The sequence below is a fragment of the Neofelis nebulosa genome, chromosome 5 (assembly GCF_028018385.1).
Source record: "Neofelis nebulosa isolate mNeoNeb1 chromosome 5, mNeoNeb1.pri, whole genome shotgun sequence".
Classification (NCBI taxonomy): Eukaryota; Metazoa; Chordata; class Mammalia; order Carnivora; family Felidae; genus Neofelis; species Neofelis nebulosa.
The window spans coordinates 93,492,042-93,518,649 of NC_080786.1; the positions used below are offsets into that span (position 1 = coordinate 93,492,042).

The 26,608-nt window shown below is 35.5% G+C and overlaps 1 protein-coding gene across 3 annotated transcripts in view; it reads left to right on the top strand.

The window, feature by feature from the left end:
• Positions 1-26,608, top strand: part of GSK3B (glycogen synthase kinase 3 beta) — a 195,490-nt gene that overhangs the window by 103,606 nt on the left and 65,276 nt on the right. For all 3 annotated transcript variants that reach the window (XM_058731277.1, XM_058731275.1, XM_058731276.1), the window contains exons 4-7: positions 3,910-4,020; positions 13,599-13,729; positions 16,928-17,034; positions 25,740-25,837. In XM_058731277.1, coding sequence (XP_058587260.1) covers positions 3,910-4,020; positions 13,599-13,729; positions 16,928-17,034; positions 25,740-25,837 — 447 coding nt within the window. The remainder of the gene's footprint in view (positions 1-3,909; positions 4,021-13,598; positions 13,730-16,927; positions 17,035-25,739; positions 25,838-26,608) is intronic.

Here is a 26,608-nt window from a genome sequence, read left to right on the forward strand (position 1 = left end):
TAACAATGATAGTAGTGAAAATTTAGGGACTGTTTAATTAATTTCAACTTATTTGTTTCTCTGGTTCTCTGTACTCTCATGTTTAGCTAGCCAATATACTTGCCCCTCCCAACCTCCCTTTTCTTTCAGTCCTTATTGCCTAAGCCCTGATGTAGGCCTTGGATTCTTACAGGTTTCTAGAGGCTGACACTGCTTTCACTCTTAACCTTCCTAACTCCCCCTTACCATATCCCACTTTGCACAGTGCTGTTTGAGTTAAAGCTGACTTGTAAGACTGTCATCCTAATTCTTAAATAATATTCATTGCCTCTGAGTTTAGTTTATTCACCAAATATTTATTGAGTACCTACTATGTGGTAGGCAATATTCTAGGTGGAAAAGAGCAGTGAGCAAAAGACAGTCTTATTTCTCATTGAGCTTAGTTGGGGGGAAGCAGACAATATAAACTAAACTATGTGGTTAGAAAACAATAAATATCTTGGGAAAAAATAATATGGGGAAGGTAGGTAGGATTGTGGGGTAGAGGAATTGGGGAGAGTCCAATTAAGGAAAGCCACTCTAAAACAGTAACACTTTAGCACAGATTTGAAGGAGGTGAGGCAAGTGAGGTGTGTATGTATGTCTCGGGGGAGAATATTCTAGGCTGAAGGAGTAATCAGTATAGAGGCCCTGAATGTGAAAGCCTGCCAAATGTGGTCAAGAAATAGCAGGAAGCTGCTGTTGTCACTAGAGATGAGTGAGCAATGGGAACAGCAGTAAAGTAGAGGACAGGAAAATAAGGAAGTATGTGTGGAGGCCTTTGCAGACCACTAAGAATAAATCTTAGTGAGATAGAGTGGAAGAGCTACAATCTAACTTCTCTTTTGTTGATATTAGATTAAAGGGTAAAGATGGAAGCAAGGAGACCATTTAGGAGGATATTGGCAATAATCTAGGTGAGAAGGGGTAGTGGTGGAGACTAGGGTTGTAGCAGTGAAGATGGTAAGAATTGATTAGATCCTGAATAAATTTTAAAGGTGGAAACATTAATATTTTTTTGGTGTATGTATATGTGTGAGAGAAAGATGGGGGTGGGAAATTAATGATGATTCTAAGGTTTTCAGCCTGAGCAATGTTAAGTGCACAATTTGACAGAGTAGCGTGGAGTTAAAAGCAGAGGCCCAGCATATACATGAATTTGGGAGTCATCAGTGTAGAGTAGTATTGAACCTTCGGACTGGATGAAATCATCACAAGAGTGAGCTTACATTAAGAACAGTGATTGGAGGACTGAGCCCTGGGATCCTCCATTCCTTAAGTGAATGAGCCAGAAATGGAGAGCAAGAAGAGTAGTCTTTGAGGTAAGATGAAAACCAGAAGAGTATAGTGTTTTAGAACCCAAGTAAAGCAGGCATTCGGAAGAAGGGAACATGATCCAACTATGTTAAATAGTGGTGCTAAGTCACGTAGAAAGGGAGGGATAAAATGATGACTGAAAATTGGCATTGGATTCAGCAACAAGGAGATTACTGATCTTGAAGAACAATTCTGCTCGAGCAGTGGTGATGAAATCCTACTGGAATAAGTTTCAGAGAGAATGAGAAGAGACTGGTATTGGAGAATGTCAGTTTAGACGCCTCTTTGGAGGAATTTTACTGTTATAGGAGGCCAGAAAATATGGTGGTAATTAGTGCAGTTAGAAGGAGTTTTCTTTTTAACAATGGGAGAAATAACAGCAAGTTTGTGTACAGATTGTAATGCTCCCAAAGAGAGAAAAATCAATGGAGAGAGATAGGAAAATTGCTGAAGCACTGATTGTGATTAGGAAAAGCAGAATAGTATGTGTGTGTGTATGTGTGTATATATAATTATTATTTTATGTTTAGTAGGGTTTACCTTAAAAAGGAACTTAGTTTAGTTAGAGAAGGGAAGGAAGAGCATATGGAATTAGATGATGTAGATGGGTGCATGTAGTGGTGCAAGCAAGGACATCAGCTGAGGGTGAAATGGAAAGAGGGGTATCGGAAATCAAAGAGAAGGACAGAAAAAATCAAGTATGGTACTTTGGAAAAGTGAATGGACTAGACAAATACACTATTGCTGGGCCAATTGAATTTCTTGATGATGAATTTAATGTGAGAAACAAACACCACTGTTTTAGCCACATTCAGCAGTTTGGATGCAGGCATGGAATGGATGGAAAGCTGGATTTAACCACGGTTGCGGCTTATTGAACAGATATGACTTGACACACTTTTTCATAAAGGGCCAGATAATAAATATTTTTGGTTTTGCAGGCTAAAGTCTCAGTTATAACTATTCAGCTCTGCCAGTGTAGCCCCAAAGCAGCCATAGACAATACGTACAGGTATGAGCATTGCTTTGCTCCTTAAAACTTTATTTATAAAAACAGGCATCAGGCTTTTGCTGTTGTTTACTGACCCCTGTGTTAGAGAGTGAGGATAATGGTAGACTGTGGAATTTAAGCTGGATATGGAGAGAAGAGAGGAGAAAACGGGAGTGAGCAATAACGCAAAGGTAATAGAGTCAGTGGCATACTGTCTCACTAAACTGTTTCCTGTGCTCCACTGTATTCATTGATCTCATATCTTGTATATAGTTTTCTCTATGCCTTAAGTGCTCCTTTCATACTCAATTTAGATGTCATCTCTTTTATACCTACACCCTTATTACTTCCTTTGCAGTGGCTACTGACATGGAAAATGTCAGTATTACATGAAAAATTTTCAGTAACTGCTGAAAATGGAAAATTTTCACTTCATTTTGGTAGATAACATGATTTCAAATTGGGAAGATTGTGAAAGTTTCTTTACTTACAGATTTTCCCATTCAGTAGCCAATTCTGGATTTGCATGTGATTCTCAACTTTGTTTTCTGCTTCATTTTATCTATCTGCTATTGTTCATATGAAGAGAGTAAGGGTAGCACTCTGTCCCTCTTTCCTACTTTGTACTTAGTTGGAATTCCCTTCTTTCTCTCCACTGATCTTGGATTCGTGTCTTTAGGCTGCTGAGAAAGGATGTTTGAACATATGACCTGCAATAAACTTGTGACTATGGTAACTCGCCTCCTTATAAGTTATTCTTTTTCTTTCAGTTACTTGTAGAAAACAGTGGTTATTCTACTAATTGCAGACTATTAGACAACCATAGAACCTTGTAGAGGTTAGAGAAATTTTGAAGAACATCTAGCCCAATTTTTCATATTATAGTTAAGGAACAAAGCCTAGAGAGATTGACTTGCATACGTTAGCACAGAGTGAGGGCTGGAAATCTTAGCTCCCAGTTCAGTACTCACTCTACTACAGTGACAGCTTTCCTTATAGGATATGAGGGTACTGGTTCTCAAACTAGAAAATAACGAAATTTTGTGGGGCACTGGGGTGGTTCAGTTGGTTAAGCTTCCGACTCCTGATTTCGGCTCAGGTCATGATCTCTTGGTTCCTGAATTCAAGCCCCATGTTGGGCTCTGAGCTGACAGTGCATGGCCTGCTTAGGATTCTCTATCTCCCTCTCTCTCTCTGCCCCTCCCCTGCTCTCTCTCTCTGTCTCTCTGAAAAATAAATAAATAGACATATTAAAAAAAAAGATGAAATTTTGTGACAGGTGATATCCTTTTATAACCAAAATAATAGTTTAAATATAGTTAGGAATCTTAATAGTATTGAAATGGCTATGTTTTTTCCATGAAATTATTAGTAAAAAGGTAGACTTGCTTTTACTATTATGGTTACATTCTGAATTATTTTTGTATAATTAAAATTGAATGCATGAATCTTTTCTTAAAAATCCGAATAAGTAGGAAAAAATCTGAATAAGTGCCTATATAGAGATTTTACTCTAATTTGAATATTTAAAAAACTAGTTTCTAAGTTTGTTTTTTCTGTTTGTTTTTAATAAACTCTTTCAGAAAGATGAAGTCTATCTTAATCTGGTGCTGGACTATGTTCCGGAAACAGTATACAGAGTTGCCAGACACTATAGTCGAGCCAAACAGACGCTCCCTGTGATCTATGTCAAGGTATGTAAAAATGGAACAACTTTCCACTTTAAAAAGTACTTATTATGAAGCAAGAAAAGTACTGGATGTGTTTTAACTATATTATTGCATCTAATGCCAAGGGGGGAAGCTGCAAAGTAGGTATTGCTAGAGTTTTGTTAAATTCTTGTATACTTTTTAGTGTGAAACCTTTACCTTTTAAACTTTCATGACTCAGATATTAGAGATAACGTGTCATCTTTCTGACAAGTGAATTTTTCATAGACATTTATGCATTTTAATTTCGTTAGCCATAGCACCTTTTTATTTAATTTCTGATACCTTTATTATGCCATAGACCAAAATAGGAGCAAGCATATCATATAAAATTATAAAACATCTATATGTGATCAAATTAAATATTATATCACCATTTATAGATATGTTGTAACTGTAGCTAAAGTTTAAACTTTCTATAATTTTAAATATGCACAGATGTGCATATTAGGGTGTTACTTAAATTTTAGTACCTAATGTCATCTCATGGAGACACAGAGTGTCACAGACTGGCTAGGAATTTACCCAGCATAATTCTGATTAAAGTTGTGATCGCTAATTAGAAACATTTTTATTGTTATTATCATTATTATTATTAGGTTCAGATCTTTATTTATTTATCTATTTTTAATAATTATAATTATTTTATTTTATTTTATTTTATTTATTTATTTTTTCAGTATATGAAATTTATTGTCAAATTGGTTTCGATACAACACCCAGTGCTCATCCCAAAAGGTGCCCTCCTCAATACCCATCACCCACCCTCCCCTCCCTCCACCCCCCATCAACCCTCAGTTTGTTCTCAGTTTTTAAGAGTCTCTTATGCTTTGGCTCTCTCCCACTCTAACCTCTCTTTTTTTTTTTTCCTTCCCCTCCCCCATGGGTTTCTGTTAAGTTTCTCAGGATCCACATAAGAGTGAAAACATATGGTATCTGTCTTTCCCTGTATGACTTATTTCACTTAGCCTCACACTCTCCAGTTCCATCCACGTTGCTACAAAGGGCCATATTTCATTCTTTCTCATTGCCACGTAGTACTCCATTGTGCATATAAACCACAATTTCTTTATCCATTCATCAGTTGATGGACATTTAGGCTCTTTCCATAATTTGGCTATTGTTGAGAGTGCTGCTATAAACATTGGGGTACAAGTGCCCCTATGCATCAGTACTCCTGTATCCCTTGGGTAAATTCTTAGCAGTACTATTGCTGGGTCATAGGGTAGGTCTATTTTTAATTTTCTGAGGAATCTCCACACTGTTTTCCAGAGTGGCTGCACCAATTTGCATTCCCACCAACAGTGCAAGAGGGTTCCCGTTTCTCCACATCCTCTCCAGAATCTATAGTCTCCTGATTTGTTCATTTTGGCCACTCTGACTGGCGTGAGGTGATATCTGAGTGTAGTTTTGATTTGTATTTCCCTGATAGGGAACGACGTTGAGCATCTTTTCATGTGCCTGTTGGCCATCCGGATATCTTCTTTAGAGAAGTGTCTGTTCATGTTTTCTGCCCATTTCTTCACTGGGTTATTTGCTTTTCAGGTGTGGAGTTTGGTGAGCTCTTTATAGATTTTAGATACTAGCCCTTTGTCCGATATGTCATTTGCAAATATCTTTTCCCATTCCGTTGGTTGCCTTTTAGTTTTGTTGGTTGTTTCCTTTGCTGTGCAGAAGCTTTTTATCTTCATAAGGTCCCAGTAATTCATTTTTGCTTTTAATTCCCTTGCTTTTGGGGATGTGTCGAGTAAGAGATTGCTACGGCTGAGGTCAGAGAGGTCTTTTCCTGCTTTCTCTTCTAGGGTTTGGGTGGTTTCCTGTCTCACATTCAGGTCCTTTATCCATTTTGAGTTTATTTTTGTGAATGGTGTGAGAAAGTGGTCTAGTTTCATTCTTCTGCATGTTGCTGTCCAGTTCTCCCAGCACCATTTGTTAAAGAGACTGTCTTTTTTCCATTGGATGTTCTTTCCTGCTTTGTCAAAGATTAGTTAGCCATACGTTTGTGGGTTTAGTTGTGGGGTTTCTATTCTATTCCATTGGTCTATGTGTCTGTTTTTGTGCCATCAGATCTTTAAAAAAATTTATTGAAGTATGATTTTTTTTTACCTATGACATTGTGAAAATTAGGAGTTAAGTTTCAAAGTCTAGATATCTAAATATAATTTTTTACATTTTATCCTTTATAGTGATGACTCTAGAAAACAAAATGGCAGTGACTCTAAATATTTTAAGATTGAGTATTTTACTTAATAATTACAATTTTAAACTTTATAGTAATAAAATGGGTACCAAAGCAGGAGTTTGCTAGCTAATTTTGACAAGGAGCCAGGATTCCTGTTGAATTCATTGCTAAGAATTTAAAACTTAGTTGAGTTTGTGGTTCAATTGATCATAGTAAGAACTAAAAAGACACAGTTTTTGTACTACAAATTTACTTTAGTATTTTATTCTGGTTTTAAAATAGCAAGGCCCTATTCAAGATAACCAGCATAATAGAATATCCCTTTGAAATCCCTAAGTCTAGAGTAATCTTTGAACTTCTCAGTTTAGAATGGTGATGGTTTCATTCTACCTGCTCATAGCTCTTATTATTAAATGTGGAGCACTGGCAAATTTATGAAGCAGAAAAAAAACCCTAGATTTAGTTCTTGAAGTTAAGATCCAACTGCTTTTGGGCAGTTACCACTCCATTCTCTCCTTAACTTCCATGTTGGTAGCTTCCATATTGGTAAAATTGTACTCCTTTCTTTCCTGCTCCCTATATAGCATTATGGGTCTATAAGATGAATTTACCATATGAGAAAACATTTTTGGAACTATAGAATAAAAGTAACAGAAGACCATAAAACTAGATTTAAAAAGTGACACATTGAGAACATTTAATAAGAAGTGCACAGTGGTTCTACCAGTTTTTTTGTTCTAACTCTAATTCAGCAAATAAATGCTAAATGATTGCAGCATAATGTGAAGGTTAATAAAATATTTTATTCCTCCTCTGGTAAGGAGAAAAAAGATTACACAAATAACTATAAAACAGGAAAAAAAAGTGTTACAAAAGTGGTTAGATATGTCCTATTCTTTTAAAATGGTAAAATTTCCAAGAGAAGGTTATAGTAATACCTCTATTGAATCTGTCCTCCAAATTTACTTACCTCCTAGCAGATCTCTATTGCTCCATAGCTGAGCCAGTACCTATTTTCCCACCAACATAAAATGTGCCAAATGATTTTCTTATCCTATATAATGTCTACAAAAATTTTACTTACTTCAGGATCTTTTAGCTCCTCTAAACATTTTTTTATTGAAGGTTTCAAATAGAAATAAAAAAGAAAATGAAATAATGAACCCCCATGTCCCCATTATACAGCTTCAACAATGACTAGTTCATCGCTATTCTTTTCATCGACACCACCGTTTATTCCCTACTTGCTTTATTTTGAAGCAAATCACAGATGTTCTTTTCATCTGTAACTATTTCAGTATATGTGTGTACATGATAGGGACTTTCTTTTTAAAAACTTAGCTACAATATCATTGTCTTTACCTATACAAATAAATAGTAAATCATCAATATTATTAAATATCTAGTTACTATTTTTATTCCCAAAATGTTATATTACATATGTTTTTAAGTTTCTTTGTTAGAATTGGGAGCTAAGTAAGGTCCATATAATTGATTTATGTTTTTTTTTTTTTAATTTTTTTTTCAACGTTTTTTATTGATTTTTGGGACAGAGAGAGACAGAGCATGAACGGGGGAGGGGCAGAGAGAGAGGGAGACACAGAATCGGAAACAGGCTCCAGGCTCCGAGCCATCGGCCCAGAGCCTGACGCGGGGCTCGAACTCACGGACCGCGAGATCGTGACCTGGCTGAAGTCGGACGCTTAACCGACTGCGCCACCCAGGCACCCCTAATTGATTTATGTTTAATGTTTCTTTTTTATAGACTCACTCTCTCTTAAACTTCGTTGTTAAAGAAGCTTGGGTCAGTTGACCTGCAGTTTGTTGGTCTGGATTTTGCTGATTGGATTACCGTAGTGTTAATATGTTTCCTGAAAATTGGTGATTAGATATATTTTTGTAAAATTTAAGACTACTTCATATATATTGTTGAGAGCTTTCCTAAGGAAGCATGTAATGTCTGTTTTTTTGTGATGTTGTGGGCATTGATCATTGCCTAAATTCATTAATTTATCAAGGCTTACAAAATGTTGGTATTCTAATATTAGTTCTTTTTAAATTTATAAGCTGGAGTAGTTCTGTAAATAGAAACTTTCCATGTCAGCTCTTTGGTTACCCTCAGATACTACAGTTAATATAAAAAATACAGGATATATATTTGATTATATCCCTTTATGTACCAAAATTTATAATAATTAGTTGATTCCATAGAATTGGTTCCATAGCATCCCCCAGAGGTGACCAATGAGATATTTTTTGTTGTTGTATGTTTGTTTCAAAATTTCTTGCATGAGTCTTAATTATCTTTGCTAGCTTCTTCACTTTCTGTCATGATAGTGTTCTAGATTCATCTTAAACATTTCTTCCCCAGACTTGGACTCAGCCTTTCCTTCAAGGAGACCTGATTCTTTTAGTGAGAAATGGTGTTTGAGACCATTGTCTGGATGTTAGGAGTGCTAATTGCTACAGGGTTGGTTACTCTTTCTAGGGTTTTTAGTGGATAGAGCTAGAAAATATGTGGATAATTTTTTCAAAGATAGCATGGGGTATCTTTTTTTTTTTTAGCCTCAAAATGAATATATATTGACATTTCTAACTAAATATTGGGGGATGCAACAATCTACATTTGTATTTCCTTTCTCTTACATTAAAAATTCCAGTTTCAATGATAGTATAATTACTTGTTCTGTCCTATACTCTACATACAATATTCTTATAATAATAATACTGACACTACCATCACCAACTGAAAATAATTTAAGATCTCTTTGCAGTTCTTTTTATTCCCATGGTATATTTCATTAGGTATAAACAGTTAAATTTCTTTTTTAAAGAAACATTGAATAATTCCTCTCTATGTGATTATATCTCATTAAGCTTTATTTCATTTTACTTTTATTATAGATGGCATTTTAAAAATTTTAAATTGTTACTTTAAATTTTATGTCAAAATTGATATAAAATATTTACATAGTTACAAAGTAAAATCTACAAAACAAGATATAGTCAAATAAGTTTAGCTTTTATCCCTGTTTCTTCTACCCTGTTCTTTCTTTCCCCCAGAGTTAAATATTTAAAATTTTTCTGGTCCTACCATAGGTTAATAAATAGGCAAATGTATATAATTATTTTATTCCCCCACCTCCTTTTTATGTAAATGATTATATAATATGTACATTTTATTCTGTCATACTTTTTAAATTAAAAATACATTCAGGGTTGGGGCGCCGGGATGGCTTAGTCAGTTAAGTGACTGACTTCGGCTCAGGTCATGATCTCATGGCATGTGAGTTCAAGCCCCGTGTCGGGCTCTGTGCTGACAGCTCAGAGCCTGGAGTCTGCTTCAGATTCTGTGTCTGCCCCTCCCATGCTCATGCTCTGTCTCTCTCTGTTTCTCGATAATAAATAAACATTAATATATATATATACACACACACACACACACACACATATATATATATATATACACACACACACACACACACATATAGAGAGAGAGATATTCTGGAAATCGCTCTGTATTAATATGGCTATTTCACCTTCCTTTTTTATAGCTGCACATTAGTGTATTATATGGCTATGTTCTAATTTATTAAGCTGGTAGCCTATTAGTGGTGTATTGTTTTCAGTTGTTTGTTTTTGTTTTTGCTATTAAGAAATAATGTAGTGAAGAGCCTTGTGCTTTCTATGTTTTTGACAGCATGTATTTGGATGAGGTCTCTGGCATTGTATATTTTAAAAAAGAAAATAATATTATTATGCATATTGAAGTTGGCAAACAAAGAAAGATGTAACATTCCCCCTTCCCCCTTGTTGAAAAAAGGATGGTTCTTTTATAAACCACAGACCTTCCAGAGTCTGATTTATTGGCCCTGGACATTGTTCTTTGAGGACACAAATCTATTCTTACATTTCAGAGTCTAAAAAAGATAAAAACGTCTTCTGAAATTGATAATCTGATCTCCTTCACTTATTCTTCTACCTAGTTTTATAAAAAACTATTTCCATGAAAAATATTGGATTGGAAGATGGAAGTAAAAGTGATAAACCCATATAACTCTTGTCTTCATAAACCTCCCCATCTAATAAGGGGTTGTTTAGCATATATGTCACCAAAATGGCAGCTACAGTCCTTTGTAATTTTATGACTTCCACTTTTTTCACTTTTTCTGGGGAAGTTGAGTATATTGTATTATTACGTCAGTCCTTTCTTCAGTCTTATACTACGGGTTGCTTTGTAGTTGACAGTGGTTAATATACAAGTTAAGAAGTTTTTGAGTACCTTTCTTTTCTGATGAGCATCATTTATAACTAAGTCGGTTTTAAAATCCAAGTCTGAAACAGATGCTGGGAAAATCATCATTGTGAACTTGACTTTTTTTTTTTTAATTGGAAAGACATGTTTAAGGATATGGTGTGAGTACACAAGAAAGCTGAGAGCATCTTTGTGAATTATAAAATTGTTATTCTATTATTTGTTTTAAACAGGTTTAATAACACAGAGGAAAGGACATTGGACCGGAGTTAGATTTGATAACATTATAACTGTTCAAACTGTTCATTGGGCTTCAGTTACCACTTCTGTAAAAATGAGGATAAATGAGCATCTCACAGAGTGATTGCAAGAATTAAAAAAACAAAAGGGTGAAACCTCTTGGTTTGACAGTACCTATTAAATAAATCTTGAATTTAAAAATGTGTTGAATACCTCCTGAGTTTCTAAGTTTGTCATTTTAGTTTTTACTTAGTGATCAAGCTATTTAATGGTTACATTTTCCACTTTTATTTAATAGAATAAAAATATAACAAAATATGGAAATCATTATTAAAGAAGTGTACTTAGCCCAAGCCAGTATAGAATATTTAGTAACTGATTTGGATTAATTGCTTAACCTCTGTGCCTCAGTTATTTTATATGTAAAATACAAATAGCAGTACCTATTTAGATAAAGGTTAAATGAAAACACAGGCAAAGCATTTAGAATAGTGCCTGGCACATGATAAGTTATTTTTCTTGTTATTGCTGTCTTAATAGGCGTCTAGATTTTTTTTAAAATAAATCTAGAGAAGGTCTCTCCATTTTTTTAATAAATAAACTTTTACAGAGTCAAAAAAACAAAAGATGAAATTGCATATTTCATTCTTTATCTTTTCAAAAGATAAAGTGAGGAGAATGAATATAATGAGTAGATCTTTCAGCTCAATGAATATAGTAAAAAGACCCCTCAACCTCATTTAAGCTCTAAGCATTTTTGACAAGAAAACCTTTTTTCCCATTGATTATTGCTGACCTAAGACATTAGTGCCCTGACACAGAGTTTGTAAGTTCTCTCCTTTAGTAAACGAATGCCTATGAACTCAGTTTCTTCTTGGAGCTCATTTTCTTAATGGTAGTAAATAAACTTTTAGGGGTGCCTGGGTGGTTCAGTTGGTTTAGTGTCCAACTTTGGCTCAGGTCATGATCTGCCAGTTCATGGGTTTGGGCCCCACATCGGGCTCTGTGCTGACAGCTCAGAGCCTGGAGCCTGCTTCAGATTCTGTTTCTCCTTCTCTCTGCCCCTCCCCTGCTTGCATTCATATTCTCTCCCTACCTTCTCCCTCCCTCTCTCTCCCTCTCTCTCTCTCTCTCTCTGTCAAAAAATAAATATATAAACATTAAAAATTTTTTTTTTTTTAAACAAACCTTTAGAATCCTGAGAGTAAGCTTTAGGACTTGAAGATGGATTCTGTGAACAATAATACTGTGGTAGAGTTAGGAAGCTTTTAAAAAGTTATATGGATACCTAAGTTCCTTAATTCTAACTTTGGGACAAAATGCAGACCTTACCTATACATTTTGCAGCATGCTTCATTAAAAAAAATTTTAATTTTTATTTATTTTTGAAAGAGACAGAATACGAGTGGGAAAGGGGCAGAGAGGGAGACACAGAATCTAAAAAGTAGGCTCCAGGCTCCGAGCTGTCAGCCCAGAGCTTGATGTGAGGCTCAAACTCATGAACCACAAGATCATGACCTGAGCTGAAGTTGGACCCTAAACCGACTGACCCCCTGGGCACCCCAACAACATGCTTCATTTTAAAGATGGCTTAAACTTTTCCAGCTTTAGTTCAGTATTAACATTAATGATGTACTGAAAGTCAGTTGTAGTTTTCATCAATGCCTTTGAAGGAAAGTAGGTCTCATGTTAACTTCAAGAAACTGAGTCATACTAGTAGCCTCCTTAGGTGATGCCTTATATCAGTGCTTTATCTGACCTTTGACTGTTGATGTTGTTTTAACCAAGATACTGGTGTCCTTGATTTGAATCATTTCAAAAATTCTTTCCATGATGTAGAGGTAACTTTGAGGTAGAGGTCAGAAGGTAAGTAGTCAGAAAAATTTAAACACCAGCCTTGGGATAAACAGAAGTTTAAGAACTCATTTTCTTCATGAAGTACCTCTTTTCCCCAGCCAAGAGTCTGAGTCTTTCGTCCACGCAGACTCAGTTCCTCAGTGTATTTTTTTGTAATAGAATTGAAATAAATATTCTTTAATTTGATGTCAGTAGTCAGCTAGGATCTGTTCTAAATGGTATTTTTTTTTTCTAATTTTATTTTTGAGAGAGGGAGAGAGTGCGAGTGGGGGAGGGGCAGAGAGAGAGGGAAACACCAAATCCAAAGAGGCTCTAGGCTTCGAGCTGTCAGCACAGAGCCCAACGAGGGACTTGAACCTACAAACCATGAGATCATGACCTGAGCCAAAGTCAGACACTTAACTAACTGAGCCACCCAGGCATCCCATTAAATGGCATTTTAAAGTCTACTTATTTCTGAAGGATATTACGGGAAGAGTGCTATGCTGTTATAACGGAGTTACTGATGTCTTGATAGGACATCAACTATAAATTTTCTCATTTGACATGTGAGTTTTCTCAGGCCCCTGTATCAATAACCTGTATGGCTGACATCTCAGAAAAATGTTATTCTGAAGATGAAATTGTACATACTTGTAAAGAATGATGGACTTAAAAAAACCAGAAGACTTGGCTTCTGGTCTAATCATTGTTGTCATCATTGATTTGGAATACCTCTCTGGCTTTTGTTTTGTTTGTTTTTTGTTTTTTTTTAAAGAAGCCCATCTTAGCGGGCTTAAGGCAAGATGTCAATAAAATAAAAAATTATAAAGCACATTGTAACATTTCCTTTTTTAAATTATTAAAGGATGGTGCAAATATGGCATGGTTAATGCAACTGCAATTAGCTAATATAGAAATAACATGAAACTCTTAAAAGATTGAATGCTGTTCTCTTTTGAAAATCTGTTGCTTTATTTATTTACTGCTTAAGGATTCTGATTTGTTTGGGGCAGAAAGTCTTCAATTAATTTTTACTGTTTATTCCAGTTGTATATGTATCAACTGTTCCGAAGTTTAGCCTATATCCATTCCTTTGGAATATGCCATCGGGATATTAAACCACAGAACCTCTTGTTGGATCCTGATACAGCTGTCTTAAAACTCTGTGACTTTGGAAGGTAAGCTAGCTCTCTTTTCTTCTTTCTTTCACTCCTCCCCTACCTCACCCTACCGCCCCATATGCTCTTTTAAAAATATATGCCTTTTACAGTGTCAGTCTAAAAATACCATAGTCCTTATTCAGGGAGTATAAACTAGTACAGGTTCTTGTGAGAATAGCTTTGGTAAATTCTGTTATAATTATAAATGTCTATAGTCTTTCATCCAGCAATTTAATTCCTAGGAATTATTCCCTTAGAAATACTTTAAAATAGTGTATATACAGGGATTTTTATTATAGCATTGTTTATAAATGTCAGTAGGAAAATGACCAGATAAATTCAAGAGTATACACATAAAATGTAATACATACAACTGTAAAAGATAATGAGGTAGCTGTCTGAATTTAAAAGGAGTGATGTCTAAGAAATATTAAATTGAAAAGGCAAGGTCAAAACTATATACAGTATGTTCCTTTTTGTGTTTTAAAAACACACATAGTATAGCCACGTGTATACAGGTATATGATTATTTCTGGAATGATACATAATAAAACCACAACATTGGTTGCCCCTTAAGAAGGGAAACTGGGAGTATAGTATAGTTGTTTTTTCATTGATGGTACTTCTGTATCGTTTGAATTTTTTATTGTGTTTATATTCCTTTCTCAATAATAATAAATTTTTTAAAATATTATCATTCATTACTGCATTTTTTTCCACTTCAGTGTTAACCTTAGTAGCAGTGGTTTCTTCCTTTTCCTCTTTAAATGAGTCTCTTATTCTCCTTTTCTGCAAATTCTAGTGCACTTTGTTTTCTTAAACTAATTCCTTGGTAATAATATATTGTGTAATAAAACTTCATCCTTTTTATTTTCATAGTGTTCCACATCTTGTACCTCTTTGATCTACCTCTCAACATGAAACCAAACTTATATATTCATATAACTTAGTTAACCTTCTTCCCCCTAGATTAGTTTCTCTCCTCTCAATCCCTAAGACATTGCAACATAACTTGAATTCTCTCCAATTTTTTTCATCCTCACAAATTCTTACTTTTCAGCTTTTCATAGATAGTGACCTACACCTCCTAATATCTCTGTTCCCACCTCTTTGTAATAGTTTTGTATTAACTTACAGTTTAAATTTTAGGTTTAATATAAGATACATTTTCCACAGGCTGTCTCTTAAGAGTGTCTTTAAAAAACAAGAACATCTGCTCTGTCAGGAATTCATTCTTAGTCTCACAAGAGTGTGCTCCTTCATACCATCCCCTTTTTACAGTTCACTGAATTCAGACACCTATTGTGGGATTCAGCTCATTTTGTAGGCTATAACTCTTCCCTAAACTATCAGAAAGGCTGAAGGATATTAAATCAAAACTGTTATCTGATGATGGAAACAAAGCACTACTGCTTAATTTCTATCTGTAGGACAAACTGGAGATCAGTTGAGTATTACTGTCACAGGGTGTCTTCTGCACTGACAGTGACTGATTACTATGAACTGTGAAGAGACTGTGAGACATCAAGCTCAGTGAAGTTTCTGTTCTCGCTATAGTGTCAGAACACTGTTGCTATGGACCTTTTTATTGGGATATAGAAGTTGTTTTGTTCTAATCTATTTGGAATAGGGATTTCACTTGTATGGTAATAGGTCATTTTTAATAGCTCTGATAAGTAACGAAACTGCCTGTTTTGTTTTTAATAGTTGGTTTGGGCAACTAGAGTTTTCCATACACTTTAGATTCTTAGTGCCAGGTTGATGGTGACTTGAACAAAGCAGTATTACTCTCTTTCAGTAATTCTTTACTGGATGAAATAAGGCCTGGAAATAGGTTGAAGAGTTGGACTTTCTCAGAACTATTTGTAGTCACTGCATTGGATCCTCTTATCCTTCAAAGGGCAGGAAGTAACAAACAGCCTCACCTGAAGGAGAGAAGGTAGCTTCATCAAGTATTGAGGAAACCTACAGGGTTTCCGATATTACCTTCTTATAGTGAATTTTCTGACTATATAATAGGTATCTATCTTGTTAATAAAAAGAATCCTTTTTTTTTTAATTTAGAAAAGTTTTATCAGTTGAGCTGAAAAGGTGTCTTAATTTTCACGCAGCCTAAAAACAAGGATTGATATTATTAATTTATGAAATTGTTGCTCTGTGTCAGTACTGGGGGAGAATATTAAAAAATATACTGCCTCCCACCTTCAAAAGTTGTAATGAAGAAAGAACAGGTTAAGGTAAGAGTTACCATTGACCAGAAATAAATGGAAGAAAAGAAAAATCCAAACTTTGAAACCTTTATGACTATTTTCATTTGTCTCTTCTCTGTTTTCCTACACCATTACCTCAGAGTTTTCCCTTTCTTTGTTACTTACATTCTTAGTATTTTGATTTTGTTGTGTTTGTATTTATTGCCTCTATCTTTGCTGTCATCATATGCCAAGGTAGTCAGCTTCTACAGGTGTTTATTTCAGTGTATCTTCAAATGATCTTGAGAGACATCTCAAAAGAAACTAATTTTAATTTACTTTAATATTTAAAATACATGCCACAAAGTATTTTGGAAGGAAAGTTGGAGTAGAGAACATGTAACTAAACTTCAGACAGCAGAGTTAGAATTTAGAGACCGTGAATCATCTGTGTCCAAAAGTAGAGGGCCTGTATTCTTTATTGGGTAATGTATGTTTAGACAATTAATAAAGGGACCTACATAGTGGAAAAATAAAGTAGATTGGGGTCTGTAAGCCTTGGGATAGTCATTCCGAGGCAGAAGCCAAAGTAAAAGAGAGTGATCAATTTCTGCCAGAAATATATTGGAGAAGTATTCATTCTTATAATCCGTTATTATGCTTTTAGTGGGTGGAGGTACTTCTTTTTCTGCCCTTCCTTTGTATTTTAGAGGTAGTATTCAAGGAAAAGAGGATCACAAGAAATTTAGCATTTATCCTTTTATGACTTTGTCTCTTTTTCCTTCGGTAACAGTTGACAAATGCATTCTTTAAAAGCTACTGTTATTTTTCTTTTTTAAATACTGTTATGTTAAAACTTTGTTTCTTTTGTCAGATAGTTACGTTTTATATTTTCCTTTTTGTATGTTGTGTGAATGGATTGTGTGAATCTTAGATAAATGGTCAGTGTTGTGAATGATAGCATTTAGCTTCTCTTAAGGTTTAGACTTAGTTTAAAGAATTTCTGCTTTTTATTTTTTTTCATTAGTGCAAAGCAGCTGGTCCGAGGAGAACCCAATGTTTCGTATATCTGTTCTCGGTACTATAGGGCACCAGAGTTGATCTTTGGAGCCACTGATTATACCTCTAGTATAGGTAAGTACTGAATATGAATATAATGGCTTGTAATTGTTACTTGTATCTTGTTTTTAGTAATTTAGTATTACTAATCTATACTTTAACTTAAATATAAAAATAAGAGTGACCTAAAGTCTGTTTCTTCTTAAAGACAGATGTACAAAAATGTGTAAAATATTTTAAATTTCAACTTTTAGAATTTAAGATACCTTTACTATTTTATTTTACAGTTTCTATGATTTTTAGAAAAATAAAGCTATTCTTTATGAGTGCGTGGTTCCATTATGATTACATTTGTTTTTAACCTAAAATTTCAAATCATTCCTAAGTATATCTTTTCTTTTTAAAAATTGCAATTCCCCTGAAATACTAACTTCTGAGCTTGATCACTGGTGGAGAATTTACATCCATTATGTTTATGGTGAAAATGATAGGATGGTCATATTGTTGACATTCCTACTAGGCTGTCCCAGTGGGTTATTTAATTTTAAGTCAGGTCACAAAAAATAATTTTGACTTTTTCATTAGTTTGGCTAATGATTCTGATTCTGATTCTGTAGAAGTCTTCACAAAATATCTTTAGTGATAGCATGAATTGAAAAGGGACTGTTTGCTTCAGTCTTCAGTGACCTCTTCTACCCCATTTTAGCCCACTAATAGAGAACATAGAGTACCATCAGCTGGACATGAATAGTGAAGCTAAGAAAGGAGAGCAACTTCAGGCTAGGTGTGTAGGTAGAGGTCAAAATTATTTTATTGTTGTATACTATTTCTGAAGAGAATTCCTTAGTCCAAAAACAGAAACAAGAGCATGCAGATTCCAAACAAACCAACGAAAAAAACCAACCATGGTTACAGAAAACTAAGAAAAACCACAATGTGAACAGTTTTTGTCTTTTAATTCAAGTGGAGGGGCGCCTGAGTGGCTCATTTGGTTGAGCATCAAACTCTTGATTTCAGCTTAGGTCATGATCCCAGGGTCATTGGATAGAGCCCTGCTTCAGGCTCCACGTTGAGCATGGAGCCTGCTTTAGATCCCCCCTCCCTTCCCCTCCCTCTCCCCTTTGCCCCCCTTCCCCCTTCCTCTCCCTCTGTACCTCTCCCCTGCTTACATGTACACTCTCTCTAAAATTTAAAAAAAAAAAGTTTTTTAAGTAGTAATAATAAAAAAATAATACAAGTGGAAATTCTCTGTTGAGCACAGACCTCTGGACAGAAACACATTACCATTTTAAAAAAATGTTTTTTGATGTTTATTTTTGACAGAGAGAGAGAGACAGAGCATGAGCGGGGGAGGAGCAGAGAGAGAGGGAGACACAAAATCTGAAGCAAGCTCCAGGCTCTGTGTTGTCAGCACAGAGCCCGACACGGGGCTCGAACTCACAGACCACAAGATCATGACCTGAGCCAAAGTCAGACGCTCAACCAACAGAGCCACCCAGGCACCCCCACATTACCATTTTTATTTTGCCAAAGGACAAAATGCCAAAGAGCAATTTGATTTGTGCCAAGGGGCCCACAGGTTTTACCCACCAATTCTTTTTTTTTTTTTTTTTTTTAAATTTTTTTTTTTTCAACGTTTTTTATTTATTTTTGGGACAGAGAGAGACAGAGCATGAACAGGGGAGGTGCAGAGAGAGGGAGACACAGAATCGGAAACAGGCTCCAGGCTCCGAGCCATCAGCCCAGAGCCCGACGCGGGGCTCAAACTCACGGACCGCGAGATCGTGACCTGGCTGAAGTCGGACGCTTAACCGACTGCGCCACCCAGGCGCCCCTTACCCACCAATTCTTATGGAAAATAGCTTTGCTCTTTAGGAGCTCTGAAAAGGTCTAGGAAGCCCAGGACCCTTCAGACCATACTTTAAGACTTGTTGCACTGGAGGATAGAGAATACAATGGGTGTGTGTGTGTGTGTGTGTGTGTGTGGTGTGTGTGTGTGTGTAGTGCTGAAAGTTTCATCATGGCTGTGTATGTTAAGGGACAAATGAGAAATAGCAAAAAGGGTATTTTGATTGGAGTAGAACTAGATTTGAGTTCCAGGTTTGTTATGACTTAGTTAAGCTATGAAGTGGAGATTGCTAACAGTTCTGCCTACCTTTCTGAGTGGCTGTGGTGATTAAATACAATGTTAGTGAAAGTACTGTAGAAATGTAAGATGGTATTCACTTGCGGTATTTGTTAACTAGATTCTCCATGAGAGCAAATTTAAGTCTAAGCCCTTTATCTTTGGAAATATCATTGGATTTTCCAGCTGCTTTATATTTTATTCAAATATATGATACTGATCATCTGCATACCAGATATTGGGATGAGTTGTGCCAGGGTCACTGAAAGTAAATGTAGTTTGCTTCTTTTTAAAAAGTCATGACCGTATCATCTGACTCAATAAGGCATGTTTATTATGAACTTGTGACCTGCTTAAGAGTGCCTAGCACTCTTCTATAAAGGTCCATGTGCCTAGCAGTTCTTTGAAATTGTCTCACAAAAGAGGAGCCTTTTAGTCCATTTTCTCTCTTATGAACCACTTCTCTGGATATTATGAGTACCTGCTTTTCAGTAACCTCCTTTGTATGGCTAAAGCCAGAATCTGACTTTCTAGGCTTAGGACTCACCTCAGCTGAGGTCTTTTGAACCATAATAAACCTAGATTTGACCCCCTCCCCTTTTTTTAAGTTTATTTATTCTGAGAGAGAGAGAGAGAGAGAGAGAGGGAGCAAGCATGAGCTGGGGAGGGGCAGAGAGGATCCCACACAGGCTCCGCTGACACAGGGCTTGAACTCATGAACCGTGAGATCATGACTTGAACCAAAATCAAGAAACCGATACTTAACTGACTGAGCCAGCCAGGAGCCCTAACCTCCCTTTTTAGACTTGGATATTTCCTCTCATGACTCTGGGAGATTTGTAGACAGACAAAAACAAAAATACTTAATAGTGTACTAATGCAGGTACATTTTAGGAATATTTTTAACAGTGTTATTTGAAATGAAAGAGTAGCTGTTTCCAGTTAGAGTATTGTCATATTTAGATATAACCAGAACTAAAGCTGATGGCTTTGATTATATTGTCTTGCTGAGAAATGGCAGAGAACAAAAGGCTTCTTTAGGACCAGGAATTGAGTTTACAGGCCCTTGAAGAGACAAGTAGCTATTCTTCAATAGTGAGGCAGTTATTCAAGACAGTAATGTCTAGGGGCGCCTGGGTGGCTCAGTCTGTTAAGCACCCGACTTCGACTCAGGTCATGATCCTGCGGTTCCATGGCTTTGAACCCCACATTGGTCTCTCTGCTGTCAGTGTGGAGCCCTCTTCGGATTCTCTGTCTCCCTCTCTCTGTCCCTCCTCCACCCTCGCATGCATGCATGCTCTCTCTTTCAAAAATAAATAAACATTAAAAAAAAAAAAAAAAGACAGTACCTTGATTGGGAATTGAAATTGGATTCCAGGCCTACCTCTGCTACTCAGTAACTTTACCTTGGACAAGTCACTGAACTTTATTGTGCCTTAATTTCCTTTTCTGTGGATTAAGTATGTTAAACTAGGTAGTCTTGAACACTTTAACCAGGAATTAGAGTTAAGTATGAAGAGGAATGCTATTTTGGCTGAAACCCCAAATAACCAGATAAGTCAGTGGGCCAAAACACTTACTTTTCGTGCCTTCTGTTAATTCTGTTTTATTCTCTTTGGAGAATATTATTCATTTGTCCCACGAACTATGAACAGAATAGATTTTGGTATCTCTCAGAAAGTGAATGATAGACCACTGGTGTAGTTGCTACCTAAATCTGTGGCAACTACTAAGCAATAGTATCCCTTAATGGTTTGCTCCTTGTCTCCCATATTTGTACCTAAGTCCTGCCTAAGAAGGATGTCTGAGCTCTGAAAAGGTCTAGGAAGCCCAGGACCCTTCAGACCATACTTTAAGACTTGTTGCACTGGAGGATAGAGAATACAATGGGAAAAACCATTTCCCATGGTTTTTAATGAACATTTAATTATTCTTCTGCAATTTTTCCAGCCTTGTCTTCTGAGATGAATTATTCTCTATAGAGGAAAGAAATGAGTGCATATTACCTTCCATCTAGTTACCTAGGTAAAGGTATATTTTTAAACGTAGATCAAGATAAAGCATTTATGTTCATGAAGATATACATCTTTTCCACTTCATTTTAAGAGTTAGTATTACTTGACTTTGAGTGAAGTAAAGTTTTGTTAGCAGGTTTTGATATTTTCTTCATTTAGCAACTATCTAATATATCAAGGAGGGCTCTTTCGGTGTTTGCAAAATAGTTGTCTTGGTTATCATTGCTTAGAACTGGACAAAATCAACTTGAATTTCTTAAATAAAATTGTTGAATCCTTATTTTCCTAGGTCAGTAAAAAGTTAGTCACTGGAGCCGGGATTTCTAATCCCTTTTGATAGTGCATCTAACCACATCAGACCTTTTGAATTATTCGTTGTTCCAATGTCATTGACCATTTTTCTTTCCTGCTAGTAGATGAGAAAGCCTAGCAATGATTTATGTTCATCTCCTAAAGCATTTGATTGTTGGTTCAGACAAAACCCAGGAATCTCAGTATTCCAGAAACTGAAAATTAGCTTTTTCTTGAAGGAAGTCTTAATGGTAGGCATAAATAGAGTAACCATGTAATTTCTTATTTGGTAATACTTTTAAGATAGAAAGGGAATGCTATTAGTAATTATCCCAGGACAGTAAATCTAAACCAGGACTATCTTGGGTAAGCCAGTATTGTGTACTTTAAATTATTTTTTGTTAATTAAATTTAGTTATAAATTATTAAAACTTATTTTAAAAGTTTGCTCTCAGGATTGAGGTAAAAGTGAATTATTTTGTCTTGGTTTTTTTTTTTTTCTTAAAGTATTTTAATTTTACAACAAAATAACTAGCTGGCAGGCTCAGATCTCACATTCCCATCCAAATTTGGACTCTTCCCTCCTTCATTTCTTTTCTCTCCTCAGTTGTAGTTTACATATTTCATTTTCTCTTGGTACTCATTCTGCTTGGTTTCTGACTCTGCTTGCTTTCATATACCTTGATATTCATTCTCACATCTCTTGTTTTCCTTTGTGCTTGTCCTTTGCTATCATGAAGCTTTTCTTTACCCTAACGTCCTTTCACCTGGTACTTTTTTCTTTTTTTTAACATGAAAAATTCATTTATTGAAAAACTAAGTACAGAAAACTTCTAGTTGGCTAAAATAAGCAATGCACAGTTAAATAAACCATCCTCATACCAGATACTATATATAGTCCGCTTCTTACCCAAATTACCACCTGGATATACCATAATAATAACAAAACTTACATATTGAAAATTAATGATTGTATCTCTAATCTTAACCTTGACCTCTTCAAGGATTTCCCTTTTTTTTTTTTTGTCCTTTTTTAAAGCTTTTACTTAAATTCCAGTTAACATACAGTGTAATATTAATTTCAGGTGTACAGTATAATGATTCAACACTTCTATACAACATCCAGTGCTCATCACAGCAAGTGCATTCCTTAATCCCCATCATCTACTTAACCCATCCCCCTACCGACTTCCCCTCTGATAACCATCACTTTCTTCTCTATAGTTAAGATTCTGCTTCTTGCCTTGCCTCTGTGTATATTTTTTTTCTCTTTGCTCATTTGTTTCTTAAATTACACATATGAAATCATATGGTATTTCTCATTCGTCAGACTTCGCTTAGCATAACACTCTAGTTCCATCCATGCTGTTGCAGATGGCAAGATTTTGCTCTTTTTTATGGCTAATATTCCATCACATATATACCGTATCTTCTTTATCCATTCATTAGTCGATGGTCACTTGGGCTGTTTCCATAATTTAGTTATTGTAGATAATACTGCTATAAACATTGGGGTGTGTGTATCCCTTTGAATTAGGATTTTTGTATTCTTTAGATAAGTACCTAGTACTGCAATTGCTGGGTTGTAGGGTAGCTCTATTTTTTTTTTTAAAGAACCTCCATACTGTTTTCCAGAATGGCTGTACCAGTTTGCATTCCTACCGATAGTGCACTAGGGTTCCCCTCTCTCCACATCCTTGCCAACACCTTGTGTTGTTGATTTTAGCCATTCTGACAGATGTGAGGTGAGATATCTCATTGTAGATTTGATTTTTATTTCCCTGATGATGGAGTGATGTTGAGCATCTTTTCATATTGCTTTTAGCCATCGGTTTGTCTTTGGAAAAATGTCTGTTCATGTCTTCTGCCCATTTTTGGTGTGTTGAGTTTGACAAGTTCTTTATAGATCTTGGATACTCTTTATCAGATATGTCATTTGCAGATATCTTCTCCTATTCTGTAGGCTGACGTTTAGTTTTGTTGATTGTTTCCTTCGCTGTGCAGAAGCTTTTTATTTTCACGAATTCCCAATAGTTGATTTTTGCTTTTGTTTCCCTTGCCTCAGGAGACATATCTAGAAAGAAGTTTCTGTAGCCAGTGTCAGAGAGGTTATTGTCTATATTCTTTTCTAGGATTTTTATGGTTTCAAGTCTTATTTTTATTAAAAAAATTTTTTTAATGTTTATCTTTGAGAGAGAGAGAGAGAGAGAGAGAGAGAGAGACAGAGAGAGAGACAGAGTACAAGTGGGGGAGAGGTAGAGAGAGAGAGGGACACAGAATCCAAAGCAGGCTCCAGTCTCTGAGCTATCAACACAGAGCCCGATGCAGGGCTCGAACTCACAAACTGTGAGCTCATGACCTGAGTTGAAGTCAGACACTTAAACGACTGAGCCACCCAGGCGCCCCATCAGGTCTTATTTTTAAATCTTTAATCCATTTCGAATTTATTTTTGTGTTTGGTGTAAGAAAGTCCAGTTTCATTATTTTGCGTGTTGCTGTCCAGTTTTCCCAGCACCATTTGTTGAAGAGACTATCTTTTTCCCATTGCATATTCTTCCCTGCTTTATTGAAGATTGACCATATAGTTGTAGATTCTTTTCTGGGTTTTCTGGTCTGTTCTGTTGATCTATGTGTCTGTTTTTGTGCCAGTACCATACTGTTTTGATCACTACAGCTTTGTAATACAACTTTAAGTCAAGAATTGTGATGCTCCCAACATTGCTTTTCATTTTCAAGGTTGCTTTGGCTATTTGAGCTCTTCTGTGGTTCTGTACAAATTTTAGGATTGTTCTAGCTCTGCAAAAATTGCTTGGTGGTATTTTGATAGGGATTGCATTAAATGTATAGATTGCTTTGGGTAGTATAGACAGTTCAACGGTATTTGTTCTTCTGATCCATGAGCATGAAATGTCTTTCCATTTCTGCTTCACCTCCCCGCCCCCCTTCAGTGTTTTATAGTTTTCAGAGTACAGGTCTTTCACCTCTTTGGTTAGGTTTATTCCTAGGTATCTTATGGTTTCTGCAGCAATTTTGAATGGAATTGTTTCCTTAATTTCTTTTTCTGCTGTTTCATTACTGATGTATAGAAGTGCAACAGATTTCTGGACATTTATTTTGTATCCTGTGAGTTTACTGAATTCGTGTATCAGTTCTAGCATTTTTTTTAGTTTTGGGTTTTCTATAAGGTGTCATGTATTCTGCAAATACTGAAAGTTTTACTTCTTCCTTGCTGATTTAGGTGCCTTTCATTTCTTTTTTTGGTCTGATATCTGAGGCTGGAACTTCCAGTATTGTGTTAAATAACAGTGGTGACAGTGGTCATCCTGTCTTATTCCTGACCAGAGAGGAAGAGCTCTGTTTTCCCATATTTAGGATGATATTAGCTATGGGTTTTTCATATATGGCCTTTATGATGTTGAGGTATGTGTCTCTAAACCTACTTTGTTGAGGGTTTTTATCATGAATGGATGTTGTACTTTGTCAAATGCTTTTTCTGCATCTATTGAAATAACCATATGGTTCTTATCCTTTCTTTTATTAATGTGGTGTATTACATTGATTGATTTGTGAATATTGAACCACCCTTGCAACCCAGAAATAAATCCCACTTGATTGTGTTGAATTTTTTTTTTTTTTTTAATGTATTGTTGGGTTCGGTTTGCATCCATGTTCATCAGGGATATTGGCCTGTAGGTCTCTTTTTAATTGGATTCTTTATCTGGTTTTGGTATCAGGGTAATACTGGTCTCATAGAGTAAATTTGGAAGTTTTCCTTCCTTTTCTGTTTTTTGGATTTATGAAATACAATTCATTCCTCTATATATTTGTATTTAAAAATGATAATACATTTAAGCACATTTTCCTGTCAATTGTATTACAAAACAGAAGCCAACCATTTAAGGTTTAAAATTTTTTATCCTAATTTGCATTGGCCTAAAACCCTGTGGACAAGAGATTGAACCCTTGTTTGTGGCTGTTCTGTAAGCACTGCTAATGTACAGAGGTTGTGTCACTTTGACTTATTTTAAAGTATGATAAGTAGATAAGCATGCCCTATGTTTGGGCTGTAATCCCCTGCCTTGGTTGTTGAAGATTTGAACATCTGATATTTGATAATTAAATAGACTTTACCGCTTTGTTGGAATTTTCTTATCAGCTTTGTTTCCTCTTTGGTAAATTTAACACTTTAGGGATGGTTTGAGGGCTTTCTTCCCTCGGTTTTGGATTCTACACTTTTTTGCTTGTGATATTTATTCTGGGATCAATGTGAAATTAGAACATGTATACAAATAGTTTCCAATGCATCTTAAGCTACACGCATTACTAACTCTTGTTTTCTCTTTCTACAGACGTATGGTCTGCAGGTTGTGTGTTGGCTGAGCTGTTGCTAGGACAACCAATATTTCCAGGGGACAGTGGTGTGGATCAGTTGGTGGAAATAATCAAGGTGAGAATTTGAATCAGAGTTTTTGAATGCAGTGAATTTTTTTGTTATTCTAAGACTCCATATCACAAACACCCAGGGAAAACTTCACAAATGGAAAAGATCACATAACAGGGTCAGGTATAGAGGAAGTATAAGAACACAGCCTTTTGGTTTCTAATTGAGTTATTTTTTTGTTATATGATCCTATAAAAGGTATTTTAGATATATCGTATGCATAAAACAAGGATATATCTGTTATTTAAAGTACTCAAAAGCCTTAAGATCACTAAAATGTATATACACCAAATAAAAGCATAAGTTATGTGTATTTTTGCTCGCCATGTCCTGTCTGTTGAGCACATGATGCTTGTATTTTTTTCAATATATGTAAATATCAACATGTACAAACAGAGCATTGATAGAAGTAGAATTTTGACTTATGGGCTTAATATAATTTTAATTATTAGATTTTATCAGCACTTTTATTACCAACACTAGATTTAAAATATTACTATCTTGGAATTAATATTGTGTCTTAAGAACAGTAGGGCTGAGATTTTAATTGAGTTTTTAAATGTAATTTTTAAGAGTTTTTAATATTTGAGACCTTAAATTTCCCACCCCCTTTAAAAAAAATCTAGTGTCTATATATTTACACCACTAGATAGCTTCATTCTAAGGTTACAGTTTGTTCAAAGCAGCAGTACCTGCTGTCTTTTGGGTTTTAGTCTTGATTTTCTAAATATTTCTTAAAAATGTAAAATTGAAAATCTCCCCAGGGGTCTTGTAGTT